General features: G+C 44.5%; 1 protein-coding gene across 3 annotated transcripts in view; it reads left to right on the plus strand.

Moving 5' to 3' along the window:
* Positions 1-13,727, plus strand: part of JAKMIP2 (janus kinase and microtubule interacting protein 2) — a 122,797-nt gene extending 109,070 nt beyond the window's left edge. The window contains exons 20-22 of one of the 3 annotated variants that reach the window (XM_019534977.1): positions 4,004-4,069; positions 5,210-5,282; positions 11,645-13,727. In XM_019534977.1, coding sequence (XP_019390522.1) covers positions 4,004-4,069; positions 5,210-5,260 — 117 coding nt within the window. In that variant the 3' untranslated portion in view covers positions 5,261-5,282; positions 11,645-13,727. Of the gene's footprint in view, positions 1-4,003; positions 4,070-5,209; positions 5,283-6,246; positions 6,818-11,644 lie in introns of those variants that run through there. The other 2 variants (XM_019534978.1, XM_019534979.1) reach the window with 2 other exon arrangements.
* The last annotated feature ends 1,414 nt before the right edge of the window (positions 13,728-15,141 follow it).

The raw sequence follows: 15,141 nt of genomic DNA on the forward strand, positions 1-15,141 counted from the left end.
TCGACCTGGGGGGTGCGGGCAGCGGAGTCCCCCAGGGCTCAGTCCTTGGGCCGGTGCTGTTCAACATCTTCATTAGCAACCTGGACGAGGGTGTGGAGAGCACCCTGTTCAAGTTCACTGATGACACCAAGCTGTGGGGTAAAGTGAATACACCAGCGGGCAGGGACTGCATCCAGGCAGACCTGGATAAGTTAGAGAAGTGGACAGATCTGAACAGGATGCGGTTCAACAAGTGCAGAGTGCTGCACCTAGGGAGAGGGAACCAGCATTATGGTTATAGGTTAGGAGCTGACCCTCTCGGCAGCACAGAGACAGAGAGGGATCTTGGAGTCGTGATCAACTCCTGGATGACTATGAGTTGCCAATGCGATGAAGCAATAGGCTGAGCCAACCGCACCCTATCATGCCTCAACAGGGGCATCACTAACAGGTCCAGAGAGGTCTTGCTCCCCCTCTATGGGAAGCTGGTCAGGCCGCAGCTAGAGTACTGTGTCCAGTTCTGGGCGCTGCACTTCAAGAAGGAACAATGGTCACGAGCTGAGGGAGGATAGGTTTAGGTTAGATATTACGAAGAACTACTTCACTGTAGGGGTGGCCAGAGCCCGGAATAGGCTTCCCAGAGAGGTGGTACTCTCACCTTCCCTGGAAATCTTCAAGAGGAGACTGGTTAGGCACCTGGCTGGGGTCTTATGACCCCTCCCACCCCCAGTGCTCCTTCCTGCCCATGGCAGGGGGTCAGACTTGTTGATCTGTCTAGGTCCCTTCCCACTCATTGATTCTATGATTCTTAAAAATCAATGAATTTGCCTCACAGTCAAAAGACCAACATATGCTGTGTAAACAGCATCTGAGTTTAATACGAAACGAACACAGTTCTAGTCCTGACCCTCAAAATATTAGATTGGATTAATCATTTAAAAAAATCAAATTTTCTTTGGTGTTTCTACCCTCTCCTACCCCCTACCCTCAAGTCTTTTTCTGTTCTTTTTGCCCAGAGTGAGTGATTGCTAAGGTGTGTCTCTGGACCATAAGTATTGTATGTCCTTCTCAAGAATCACTGCAAGTGTTATGTATGCCAAGTTTTTAGAGGTGTACCAATACATCAGTCCAATATCAACGGCACCAATATAAAGAAAATTTGCTGTGTAGGAAATTGGCATGGTGTGGCCAATAATGTGGTTGATAAATGTCCCATGCATGCATGCAGCCACATGTGGCGGTAAGGAGCACAACCCAGCAGCTTGGAGACCTATGTGCAGCTGGTAAGTCTGTTGTAGTAGACAGGGAGGGGGGAGGGAAGGGGCATGGGGGCAGCAGATCTAGACCCCCCCCAGTGAGAGAAGGAGTGGGACTGGGGCGGGGGTTGGGGTTGGGGTTGGGGTTGGAGCTGAGGCTGGAGCAGGCGCTGTCCAGCTGGGGCAGGGTGGGGTGCAGGACAGAGCCATGGCTCATCCAAGGGATTTCATGGGGGGTTGCCACCGTTGCATGTGTCCTGGGCGGGATGGGGGCATGTGCTCCTGGATCTGCATGAAGCAGGGCAAGGAGGGGTGGGGTGGCTGCCACTGCAGGCGGGCTCTTCCTGGCAGGGGCTGGGCTGGGCTGGCTGAGCTTGGGGCAGGCGGCAGTGGCTCTGAAAGAAGAGGTTGAGGAGGCTACGGCGAATTTTAGGGTGGCTGCAACCCCTCCCATAACCTTCTCCAAGCACCACTGCCACCAACTGCCCTGAAAACAGCCCAACCCAACCCAACCCCCACCAGGAAGAGCCCAACACAGCTCTGGCCCCAGCCTGCAGCAGCAGGTGCCCTGCCCCACACAGATCCAGAGGAACACACCCCTCCCCATGCTCTCCTGGGGTGCATGCAGCAGCGGGAATGGCCTCCCTTCCCTGCACCCCCTGGATGAGCCATGGCTCAGTCCCACATCCCCACCCTGCCCCAGCTGGGCAGCATTTCCCCAGCCCCTGCCCCAGCCCCACTCCTTCCCTCACTGTGGGGGTGTTGATCTGCCCCCCCAACACCTCTTCCCTCCCCCTCTACAACAACAGACTTACCAGCTGCATGCATCTCTCCACTCTGTATCAGAAATTGGACTGATATCCTCCTTAAAAATTAGCTATCGATGTCAGTCCCAAAAATGTATATTGGTGTACCCCTACAAGTGTTATGTCCACTGCATACATAAAGGAGAAATGGGTAGGGGGAAAAGGCAGCTAATGACATGTTTAATGTCATGACATCATCACAGTTATATATTGCTGTTGGGGGCGGGGTGGGGCTTAACGAGTAGCAGCCCTCCAGTCAAATCTAAAAACAGGCTTACAAAAAGAATCTTGTTTTCAGCCTTCACTGCCCCACAATTCTCCAGAGAAAAACTAGTTTCCCCTGGTGCTTTAGATGACACATCTAACCCCACGGGGAAAACATTCTGGAAAGTCTGGAAAACAATCAGAAAAGGGTCTGAAAACTATTGAACAAGATCCTGAGACCTAACTTTTCTGTACCCTGTAATTATCTGGAGGTGGCTGCAGAGGTGGGAAATAATGTGGAACAACCAGAGGTTACTTATTAGTAAAAGAAAACACTGATGTGTTGTATCCTTTGCTGCTTCTGTATCTCCAATGCCTTGTAAATGCCAGAGGGCTCCCTGCATCCCTCCAGTCCTTCCCACAGCCTCTCTGTGCCAGCCGCCCATTACCCTCTCTTTCCTTACAACCAACCCATGCAATTCCTCCAGACAGGAGCCCTTTCTCTCCTTCCTCCTTAAGCTGGGAACTGTCTCTTCCTATTTCCTGCCTCCTACCCCTGAACTAGGGGTTCTGTGTCCCCCTCATAACCTTTCTGCAATATGCCAAGCACTGAATGACCTCCCAAGTCTCCATACCCATATAAAACTAACCAATACCAGGAGCTCTGTGTAACTCCTCATTTTCCCTTTTCTTCTTCTTTCAGGTGTTCTGTTTGGGCTTCCTTTTCCCAGTCCAGGGTAGTCAGTTCTTCCCACACTCTAGCAGGGACTCATTCTAGCATTGCTCCAATCCCCTGCACCCATTTTTTTTCTTTCTGGTTGAGAGCTAAGCTATAGTGGTGGACTGACATGGGGGCAGGTGCAGCAGGGAGCCATGACCCCCGGGAATTGCATGGGGGGGGCGGGGAGGGGGCTGGCTGGGCCAGGCCCTTCAGAGTTATCGCACGACGTGACCAGGGACCGGCCCGTCCTATCTGCAAAACCTGTGGACAGCAGTGCAGCAGTGGCAGCCACAGTCGTTGCATAACCTGCCCACCTGCTCTGTGGATTGGATATTCAGTTACCTGTTCCAGCCAGAAAATCCAGCTGCCACCCCCCCTCCTCCCCCCATGTCCAGCGTGCCAGAACTTTCATTTCCTTCCTGGCCAAAACAAGTAACCGAAGAGGGCCAGGGTGGGAAACTTTAAGTATTGCTACAAGGAAGGGGGGGGGGGGCAGACACGCAAATGCAAGCATTGGCCTCCAGGCATCGGAGACACGCCGTATGTCACTGCTAAGCTGTTCAGCATGCCAGCGCATTTAAACCATACCAAGGAGGCTTATAGTTGAGATGGGGATAGAAAATGATTTTCTTGTCCCATGAAAATGTTCAGTCTTTTTAAAATGCTTCCCATTCCTTATCAGGATGAAACTGAGACTTTTCAAACTATTTTCACCAAGCTAGAGGGAGGTAAGGTCCAGTGGTTAGGGCACTCGGTTGAGCTGTAACAGATCTGGGTTCAAAGTACAGCTCTTCCTAATTCAGACTTGGGGCTTGAATCCAAGTCCACAAATCCCAGTTAAGTAACCTAACCACCCATCCAGTGGAAGAGCTGATGATAGGTACAAATTATTACAGTCTTTGTAGAACTGGCTAGAAATCTTAGCTCTTCATTTCCAGGCTCTCTAAATTTTGTGCCCAAGACAAGTGGCATGTTCAGTTGAGCAAAACTCTTAATATTTCTCTCCTTTTGGAATACATATATTTTTCAATGTCTAGAGGATCCGAGATTTAGAAGATAAAACTGACATCCAAAAGAGACAGATCAAGGACCTGGAGGAAAAGGTTGGTTGTGCTACTTTCTGAAATAATCTGATCTGCTTCCTTTTGTTTGAATGCATGTTTTAGACTAAATTTAACACCAGATGTGCTTATTTGACTGGACTGTATTAGTGTGTCTCTTTCTACTTCACTTTCTTTCCATTTAGTGTCTTTCCAGATCATAATGCCAAGATTTTTTCCTTTCTCCAAACTCTCTATTCACTTCAGGAAAGAGCTAGTTTCTATTAAATTATGAATATCTTGTTCTAAATCTGACTTAGATAGCCAGAGATTCTGGGCTAAGTGCTGCGGCCCTTATTCTGTTACCCTGCAGTTATTATTCTGTTATCATGCAGGCAAAAATGACATTTAACACCACAGTTTTGCCAGGACTGAATGAAATGGGTAAAGATTTCAAGCTTGTGCCCTTTTTCCCTGTAAGTTCAATGGAAAGATTCAAATACTGTTACCCCTAATGAAGTCAGCCAGGACTGCAGGATGGGCATTGGCCTTATGTGAACAGTAACATCAAAAGAAATGACAGATTTATTTTCCCTCATATAGCAGTGGGAAGGGGAAAAATTCAAGGCCAACTTCCAATCATTAAATTCTATATTTCAAGTAATATAACTAATTTATCCATTGTCCATACATAACATCTTGATAGTGGGGGGTTGTCTTATATTCAGGATTGTCTTATATTTGAGTAAATGTAGTAGATAATAAAGAGTATCTAAGGAACAGTAATTTGAAGGACCTGTTCTGGTAAAGATCACTTTTATAGATCTTTTAAAGATCACTTTTAAAGGTCACCACAAATTCATAATCCTGATACATTTGCCAGTATGGACTGGAAGCATCATTTTCAAAACCATGTGGCAAATGCGCCTAAATCAGCCTAGCTTTGTGATTTCAGTGAAGCTACATTGATTCCTATCACAGTAGATCTACCGTTATGCTTCTGAATGGTGGGTCTTTCTAGACTGGGAAAAGGGGTAATATTTGCAGGAGTAACTAGGAGGGGAAATGTTTTCTGTACACAGAATAATGTCAGGTCTTATGCTAATCTGAGTGTAGCATTGTTGCTTGAATTGCTCAGTACTAACTCTGATCCATAAAACCCTACAACAACTTTTATATCTTGTTCTTATTTTTCTTCTGCAGTTTCTGTTTCTATTCTTGTTCTTCTCTCTTGCCTTTATTCTTTGGCCTTGATGTCAATGTGCCTCTTGGAAAGGTAAGGCTGCTTGATTTATTGTCATGAAGCTAGCATTTGTCGCACAGATTCTTAAGAACTGAGGGGCAAAACCTATAAATAATTCTGGGTTCAGTGACTTCAGTAAAGCTATGTCAGTTTACAGTAGCTGAAGAGCTGGCCCCGAGTCTCTAAGCTTATGTAAGTTGTAAAATGAAGGATAAGACTCTTGTGGTTAAGATACGTAACTATCCAACAGAGGACAAATTTAGTGCATCTCTGAGTTTTGTTGCCTCCAAATTGGGGTACCGCAAAGGGGAAGACACTTCACTGTTTTCCATAGTTTACACTGGTTTGCAATTCATTTCCAGGTGCAATTCCAGGGGTTGGATGTAGCCACATCAACTGAACTTTATTCCTTTCTTGGCTAGAAAGAGACTAAATTGGGTAATCCGTGGCGCAACTATTACAGAGTTGCCACCACTTAAAATATGATGTTCTGCTATAACAAGCAGTATTTAAGGAGAATACTTCAGTACTGCGGTATCATCATAATTGACCAGAAGTTCCTGAGCACGACTTCTGGAACAGTGACTTAATGCAGGAGTAGAAAGACACGCTGAGGTAGCCCATAACTACTGCGTATTTGGATTTTACAATTTTTGTGTGTGTTCTGTGCAGAAATCAATAGGAAGTTGGAAATTTCAAAAGAACTTCTGCTTTAAGGGTCTGGATCTAATTTTTAAAAATGGCTTTCCCTTGTGAGCCAGCAAATAATATCAGGAAGAAATAATGTTGTCTGAATGGCTGAGTGTTTGACTGTGTCCAAAATAACAAAAATCAAGCTGCAGGGCCGTTAGAAGTCAGGACTCTTGGACATATATGAATGAAGAATTCACAGAGTAGTCAAGATAACAGACATTTTTGCAAATACCATTTTCAATTCATGCAGGTTTTCCTTCTGAGCAGCATAATCTATATGCATGTACCCTATTTCCAAATCCAGAGGCAGTTACCCTATTTCTGCTTGCAAGAATCTGTGTCAAATGGAGAGATGGAAACAAAGCAGGTATATGCACAGAATCAGGAGTTACCCCTGTCCCTATCAAACCTTTTTTTTTTTTTTTGCTGGTGCAATTTGCTTCCACAAAACTTGCATATGCCTTTCTGGGCAAAATTCAGTTCAGTTATGGAATGTGAATATACCCACCTCCAGACTGGATGGTGGGAGCAGAAAGGAGGCGTTTGTACTGGTAACATTGGAGCGCTTATATCTATCCAAAAGCAGGTTTGGCCCTAGCACTAAAATTGTACCGTGTGAACTGGCAGGGGCTTATTTTGACGATGTTTAAAAATGCATATCTGAAAGCATATTGCTACCATCTGTTTTCTTTCTTTTTCTAATGTGTTCTGCATTTAGAGTCTGCCCTGCCATTGCAGAACCTTGTATAGAGTGCATAGCACATCGACACTACAGCTGATCAGGAAAGGGCTTTTCTTCCTGGCCCTTTTTTGGTGGACATGTTTTCATTGTCATCAACTTTTGTCTTTATGGTGGTCAATTAAAAAGAAAATTCCAAAATACAAACAAAAATCAGCCATTTTTTTTTTAAATCAAAGCTCCAAGATGTAAAAAATGCATCAAGAAATTTTTCATTTTAACAGATAAGCCATTTTCATCAAAAAACAATGTTTCAAATGAAAAATGTCAACCCTCCTCTAATCAGCACTTAGCATCGAGAAATTCCAACTCCCGGTGTGAGGAGATTAATGAATATTTCATGAGACTGTCCATATGTTGTTTGTGCACCACAAGGAAGCAAGGAAGGGAAGGGAACATTAGTGGGTATAGAAATACGATAGCAGACTGAACAGAAATAATATTGCAGAGAATGGTTTTCAGAAGCTGTGGATGTAAGCTCACATTCTTAGGAATACACATTACCTAAAATAGAAAAGTGCCTACAGTTTTTACATGAGCCTCCCACTCTCTTTGTTGTCTCAGGGTGGAAGTACCAGTATCTAAAACACCCTCTAAAATTCAATGGCTGCTTGCCAAAAGAAACTCTTCGGAGGGTATTTGTATGCATAGATTACACAGTGACTCTCAAATTAGTCTCCTAATTATTTCCACAACATATTCAAAGTCATTCTGAATTCCTGTTCACAGTTGCATCACCTCCTCCCTCTGCTCAGATGAGGAGGTGAAAACACAGATATATGGGAAGTAAATCTCAGAAGCAAAGATAAATGCTTTGTAATCACTCTGTACAGAAGTCATGTTTATGCCGTAGTGACCCATGTGTACGGTCTGTCTATCATGATAGGCAGTGATTGGCTAGAGAAAGCTAATGAGGTGTTTAAGATTACCAGTCTAGTAAAGATCAATCAAAAGGTTATCATTTCAGTTCACTTGAACGCACACATAGAAGCCCTGTAACCTATAAGTGGCTCATCCCTGCTACCCAGGCCATTCAGACAATCACAAGATATTTGCTGTAATCAGATGCAATGGTTTGGCATTTCAGCTACCGTATTTCATGCTATAAGTCGAGTTTTGAAGCCCAGTTTTTAACTCTTAAAATTCAATCTTGACTTATACACCGTATCGATCCTTTTGACCCCAGCCCCAGCCAAATCCTGGCCCAGCCTCAACCCGACCTTTTTCACCTACCAAAAGAATCCCTGTCACTGGAGGCCATGGGGCTTGGGCCCAGCCCAAGCACAGCTGGAGGGCCTTGCCGTCGCTATGAAGATGCTGCTCGGCCGGGCACTGAGCCTGGCCCCGGCCCCCGCGAGCGGCACTGCCTGGGCCACGCCAGCTGAGAGCCAAGCCCAGCCCCAGCCCCTGCAAGCAGTGCTGGGTTCAGCGCTCTGCTGGCACAGCCCAGGCAGCGCCACTACCAGGACACGGGGCCGGGCTCAGCTCCCAGCTGAGCAGCATCTCCGTAGTGTGCTTGCAGGGGATGGGGCCGTGCCAGCCGAGCACTGAGTCTGGCGCTGCTCTCAGGGGATGGAGCTTGGCTCAGCACTTGGCTGAGTGGCTCAGGCAGCACCGCTCACAAGGGGACGGGGACAGGCTCGGTGCTCAGCTGGCGCAGCCCCGTTCCCTGCGAGCGGCACTGCCTGGGCCATGCCAGCCAAGGCCAGCCTCTGTGAGCAGTGTTGCAGCATGTGTCCAGCCCTTGGGTGTCTGGCCCACAGTGGGGGTGCGCAGGGACTGGTATAAGTCAACCCCATATTTCTCATCCAAGAAGTTAGGAATGTCATAGATCTGGTGTATAAGTCAACCTAACTTTTGGATCACACCATGTCGACCTGTACACTGTGAAATACAGTATGGTCTGTAAAGCTCAGATCTACTTTTTTGCCTCCCTCAGTGCTGGGGTTGGCTGAAATTATGATCCCAGTGAAAATCAGAGCAGTTTCAAGACTGACTTTTAACTCATGTTACCTAAAGCAGTATCTTTAGTACCACACACTTCACCCTCCTTTATTTTAACATATTTCCCATATCCTCAGATTTTACAATGGGGTCAAATTTACCTGCCATAAATCAGTAGAGACTTCACTGAGGTAACCAGAGCTATTCTGTATATCGCACCAGAGTAAGAGCAGAATTTGACTCAATGAAGTTATTCTGGATGTAGTAGGCAGGATTTACATTACCTGTTAGGGGACTGTACAAGTCTAGGTAATTACCTGAAATTGCAATCTAGACAATCTCATTAGATTAAATGTTATTTGGGCTTTTTTTTTCATCCCCCTTTTCTTCATGTTTGGGTACAGTCATGGCAGTATCTGTCATTGCCAGGATTTCCCATCAAATGAATGAATTCCCACTTAAAGTGTCAGCCAGCCAGTCAGTCCCAAGGCCACACCAACCATTGGGGCACCCTTGATGTAGCATTCAAAGTGTGGACTTGTTAATTTTTCCTAAATAATACTCCACACCTGTCTTCCTTCATATAAAGGGGAAGGAATAGGGAGAGAGATTTAGCTGAACTGGAAAGAAGCAAAGCAGATTTTCCACTCATAGGGAAAAGGAACAATTACAAAGTGAGGGGAATGTAAACCCAGGGCTTTCCAAAAGGGTTTCCCTTAGCTTGTTTTCTTAAAAATCTCAGACTCTGAAAGTCACTGGTGAGGTGCTCATCTGACAGCTACCTCAAGTCCTTTCAGCGGGTTTGGCTGTTTAGGATTGAAGAGATGGCAACCTTCCTAAAATTAAATAAGAAGAAATAAATCCTAATGCTGGCTGTTATGCTGGGTCCTTCTCTAACCAAGCTTTGACTTTAAAAAAGGCTTGGTAGCACCTCCCACTACAGCCAGAATTTCAAAAAGCTTGTTTCCCCCTGAAATCTAAGAGAAGTGGTCAGATATTCAAAAAAAAAGAAAAATGCTCAAAACAGTGAAGATCCCAGTGTCCTTGGTCATGAGGAAACAGGGGCGAATTCTCCATCAACAGGAGTTGCCAGGCGCTGTAGTGTGCATGATTCCCCACCTGTAAAATGGAACAATACCTTCCTCTCAGGAGGTGAGTTGCTTAACAAGCTCACCGCCAGAAGGAACACAAATCTACGGCAGCAAAGTGTTACACCCAAGGGAGATTTCCCCTTTCTATTGTTTACAGTGCTACCCTCTTGCATAAGAAAGGCAGCTGTACACAGTATTTGGGGATGCAGAAATATCACATTGATGAACACACTGAATTAGCTCTTTCCCTGTGTACCTTAGATTGGCCATTTTTCTAGCCAAAGCTTCCCAGCCTTGGATCAGTCCTGGCCAGCTGTAGGCCTCCTGATTGGAGAGAAAACTCCCTTTAGCTGGGTTTTGCACTCCTAATTGCCTGATATCAGGGGAGCTGCTGTAGATGCTAGACCGCAACACAAGCCCAATGCCTACAGAAGGCTCAGACAATCACAATTGCTCTACAGGTGCAAAGCATCAAGAATCAGCAAGGAGAGCAACCCCCTGAAATCAAATAAAGCTAGAAACATTGGTAGGTACTAGTGTTTATCTGCTGTTACTAGTCCTGGCCTACACTCCATCTGCTTCCTCTAGGATGGGCTCTCATTACAAGTAGGAGAGAGCACATGCGCATATTGCGAAAAGCTATAAAAAAGCTTAGCAAAATATTTGTCCTGCCAGGGGATAGGAGCATTGTTATCAGTGAGATTAACTTGTTCTTTAACAGCTGACTTTTCTATGTGCTGTCAGCTCTACGGATATATCCAGGTTGCCTTGAAACTTGTACTGCCTTCTCAGGACTCACTGGGACTAGTGGTGCATGTTTTGAGGTAGCTTGAGTAAAGGCCTTCCACAGCACGGTGCTCCGGGAGTCTGGAGACATAACAATATTACGGTTCTTATAGTTTTGGGGTGCCCATGCATGGAGAGGATCTGTACCTTTTTTGCAGATTGCCCTCATTTTCTTTGACAGGAAGGGATGTATGGAATCAGTTTGCTTATATCCTGTACAACCTCCTTGAAATGTACCTGGAAACTTGTTTTATGATCAAAAAATTTGTGCTCCTCCAGACCTTTCTGCAGTCTCATCATCTGACTCTTTTTAAGCAGCTGAAGGCAAATAGAGCTGTACTCTCAGATGAAGGCTTACGGCCTTCTGCTCAGGATCATTGCAGCACTCAGAGTTGTGGCTCTTGGAAGAAGAGAGCACAGGATATTGGATGGGGGGAAAAATGTGCTGGAATGAAATAATAGGAGGAAACCTGTTGAATCCAGCCTATATACATCTCTCTATATTGTGTTCCTATAGGATTCCTGCAGTGCAGAAGGGTTGGTGGGGTTTTGGGGGGGGTGTCATAGGCATTTAGTTTGCATGGATCTTTCACCCTGTGAATTGCACTCTGCTTATAACTTAAATGAACCTGAAAGGTGAAAGCAATATTCAAAAGACAAATGCCAAGATTTTCCTGGTTTCCAACCAAAACTCTAAGGCTTTCTCAAATGTAGTAAACAGAAAGAGTTCATTTGAAACTCCACCCAGAAGTTGGTCTAAGTTCATTCTATCCACAGCCCAAGTTCACTTCAGGGTTTCACAAACGCAGATCTTGAGGCAGTCCCGAGAGCTTCACCTACTTTCCTGTTTTTCCCACTGTGGAAGTTGCGGCATTCATCGCTGATGTTTCCCTGCTGAGGCTTTACATGTGCCCTGCTCCTAGTGAGGAAATCAGATGCAGAGTTTCCTTATTGTAGAATTTGGGTTTTAAAATCCTGGCCTTGGGTGGCAGAGGAAGGCAAACTACAAAAAGGGAGCTGAAGTGCTCGTGTTTAGATTCTCGCCCAGTCTCTTGCCAACAACAGAATATCTACAAAAGTCTTTGGGATAAATGGACCCCTCCAATGACCTGATATGGGTGTTTTTCTTTTCTATTTTTTAGAGTGCCAGACTCCATACATAAGTCCTTAGAAAGGCAAATGCTTCCAATCCCACAAAGAAGACAACATTGTTTACACCTATTTAAAAAATAAACCACCTGTAGCCAAGACTACAACCACCTTGTATTTTAAAGCCATCATTCAAGATTTGTTACTTGACAGTTCCTTCTAAAGCTACAATATATGCTGCATTTATTGAAGTTCTGTATGTCAAACTAAATAACAAAAAAAGAAGGGGAAGGAAAAAAAAAACCCTATGAACGTATCTCATTTTAAAAACTGAAGCAAAATCAGCAAGGAATCACTTTCAGCAGATCAAGTAAAATTGTGTCTTGGGCATGGAACCAAAGTTACAACAGGACAAGCTATCCCTGCCATGCAGGGGGGTCATTTTAAGTGTAACAACGACATCCCATGAAAGGATCGCTAATAAAGGGACAGAGCAGGAGAAATGCATTCAAAACTTTGAGGGGATACTGACAGTAAAACATTCAGTTTGAAACATCTGGCTTTCTAACTACAGGGAATATCTCTCTCTCTCTCTCTCTCTTTTTGGTTTAACTCAGGAACAATGACAGCTGCAATGTGAACAAAGGGGAAAAAAAATATGCACTCTGTTTTGTTTCACGAAGGGGCAGAACCTGGGCATCAGATAGGTGGTGGGGACATAACCGTACCACCTCCAAGAGTGGCAAGGGAAGGGAAGGATGTAGGTGATGACTGACATCATGAAGATTTCTAACCACGCTAATGAAGATTTTTGACCATGCTGTAGCCTTACCTTTCTTTACGATCCCTCTACAGAGAACAGCACGTTAACTGGTAGATACTTTTTGAATGTTTTGTGGCTGGCACAGGAAGAAAATGACCAGGCTTGGTTTTATTAATGTTTCTAATACTGCATGTAGAAACATAGAAATGGGGCTCAAAAATGGCTCCTGAGAAAGTGTGTCAGAGGGAGAAATTTGTGTTACCCCCTCCTGCAAAAAGCTGACTTCCCAGTTTGTCTAAATTTGTATGCTGATAAACATTTGAAACTGTTACAGATATCTCAGTTTGGTTTGTCAAAATAATATTTTGTTAGTTGGCTTCCTGACCAACAGTACATAAACCAAAAACAAGTGAAAGATGGGCAAATGCATGCCATGTGTAAGACTTTGAGGCTGGTTCTGTTTTCATGTTTAAGGAAGGGTGAAACGGTTTGCCTTTCAATGTATGACCTGCTTCCCTAGTTGCAAAGCATGGGATCCCATCTTCCCACCCTAACTCGGGTCACACGCATCACCCTAGTAAATCAATGCAACCAAACCTTGAGACGTACCAAACACCTGCAGTGCACATCAAGGACTAACTCTACATCTTGGGAAGGGGCAGAGGCCACACATCTAACAGATCAGGAGGGAAGCAGGAGAGGTGACTTCTGCCTGTCTCTTGCTAACTTGCTGTTTGACACATACAAGCCACATCACCTCAGCTAGCCTGTTTTACTTCCCACCTTGATAGTTTTTTAGGGGAACAAATAGGATTTTGCCCAACACAATAGGATTTTGATTATGGCTGGTACCTCCATGTGCTGTGGTAATACCAAAAAATAATAAGGGCCAGCATACAGGCTGTATGTTATTTCCATCCTCAGCATTGGGTTTATGTTGGGTTTAAACACAGCATTTCATCAGATCTCAAAGCACTTTATAAAGGAGGTCCAAACCATTTTACAGGTGTGAAAAACTGAGGCACAGAGGTAAAATGACTTGCTGAAGTTTACCCCAGCAGGTCACTTGTAAAATCTGGTTCTCCTGAGCCCCAACCATTAGTCCATGTTGCTCAGGTCTTGCACCTGACCCTTCGCAAGGAGCCTACGTCATACCAAGTCTGAGATGCCCAGACCCTCCCACATTTGCATATGGGACTTCTCACATACATCAGGACGATTCATCCACATGGATTGCAATACCAGATCTCCTTCTACAGGAAGCCCAATCATCATCATTTGCTGTATGCCACATGCTGGTGCTGGGCCTCGCATCCAGTTTGGAAGCTTGTTGTGCATGATTGCTTTTTTTTTTCTCCTCAAAATAATTTAAAGAATAAAATAACTTCAACTTCATAAGCAACTAGTTTAGCAAAAAGAGTGCACTGAATTCTGCACTGGGATTTGAATTTATTGTTTCTTCTTAAACCAGACCACTAGACAGACATGCTGAATTAATGCAATTTCACTACAACCTCTCTGTTCAGAGGAGACTCCCTCTCTGCCTCCCCCTCTCCTCACCCGGTGTAGAAGAGTCTATGCATCAGGTTAGCTTAAACCTACCATATGTGCTTTCCGTGGGTGCTGGTAGCAATAGAGAGTTGTAACTTCGGATCCAGGTCCATGACATTTTCCCACATTCACGTGCTGTTATAGCACCGAGCAGCCTTTGCCCCTATTTATCAGTTGCAAAGCTGCTTTGCAAAGCATATTTATCGGTTGCAAAGATGGGTTCCTTCTCCTCTGTTTTGCCTGTGGCATTATTTTTTTTTCTATGTGTCTTTCGGTGTCCTGTGAAACCTCAGGCCAAGCATAGAAATCAAATGAGCTGAGGGTTAAATGTGGCATATTACTGGCTTTTACCTGCCATCTTCATGCACGTGAGTAGTCACAGCAAAGTCACGGGCAAGACATAAGCAAGAGTGGTACCCTGTGTTCTGTGATGTTGCATTACCTCATTAGAGCCTGTGACCTCAGTTTTGCTACAAGACAACTTTGATCTCACCCCAGATCACTTGGTTTCAGTCAATAAAAGCAAGCATTTGTAAGGCATATAAAAATGCCAGGTATCAGAATTAACTTTTGAATCCATTTGGGACAGCTTTTCTCTTTAGACCCTCTGAAATGTATTATACATCCTAATGAATCTTTGGCTCCCTCCTGCACCCTATAATGCATCTGCTTTCAGTGCCTTGTCTCTGATTTGTATGTCTCATTCCTGACTTCTCCACTGGCAGAGTTGATGGGTACCTCATTCTTCAGTAATTTTTTTTTTCCTTCTGTGTATTAATTAACTGCTTGGCCCTTGGGAGAGGGGTTGGAAAAAATTGAAGTTCACTAAACAAAACATTTAAACATTTTCAATGGCACTTACACACCCAAATCAAGTACATGGATATTTAAGAGTAAAAGCTGAGTTGAGCATCCTTACTGCAAAATGTTACAATAATAGAAATACTGCAGTACCACCTGTGGATGATGGAGCATTTGGATCGTTACTGCAGCATGCTTTTTGTACTTTCTTTTTATAAGGGCCTGTCACAGGATCGAGCTCTAAACACCTAATTCTCCATATGTAATTGCCATGTGCAAGTTTGACTCATGGTAAATGCAAGTTGTTGCACATGTGAAATTGGAGAAGCAAACTTAAAAGCAGGAGTTGGGATGCCTTTGAAAATATGGGACACTGGATTTTCCTATGCACAGTACAGGACATCCAAACCCCATCTAAGCAAACTTGTTGGAAGC

This window comes from Crocodylus porosus, unplaced genomic scaffold (assembly GCF_001723895.1).
Source record: "Crocodylus porosus isolate Cpor-Errol unplaced genomic scaffold, CroPor_comp1, whole genome shotgun sequence".
NCBI classification, from domain to species: domain Eukaryota; kingdom Metazoa; phylum Chordata; order Crocodylia; family Crocodylidae; genus Crocodylus; species Crocodylus porosus.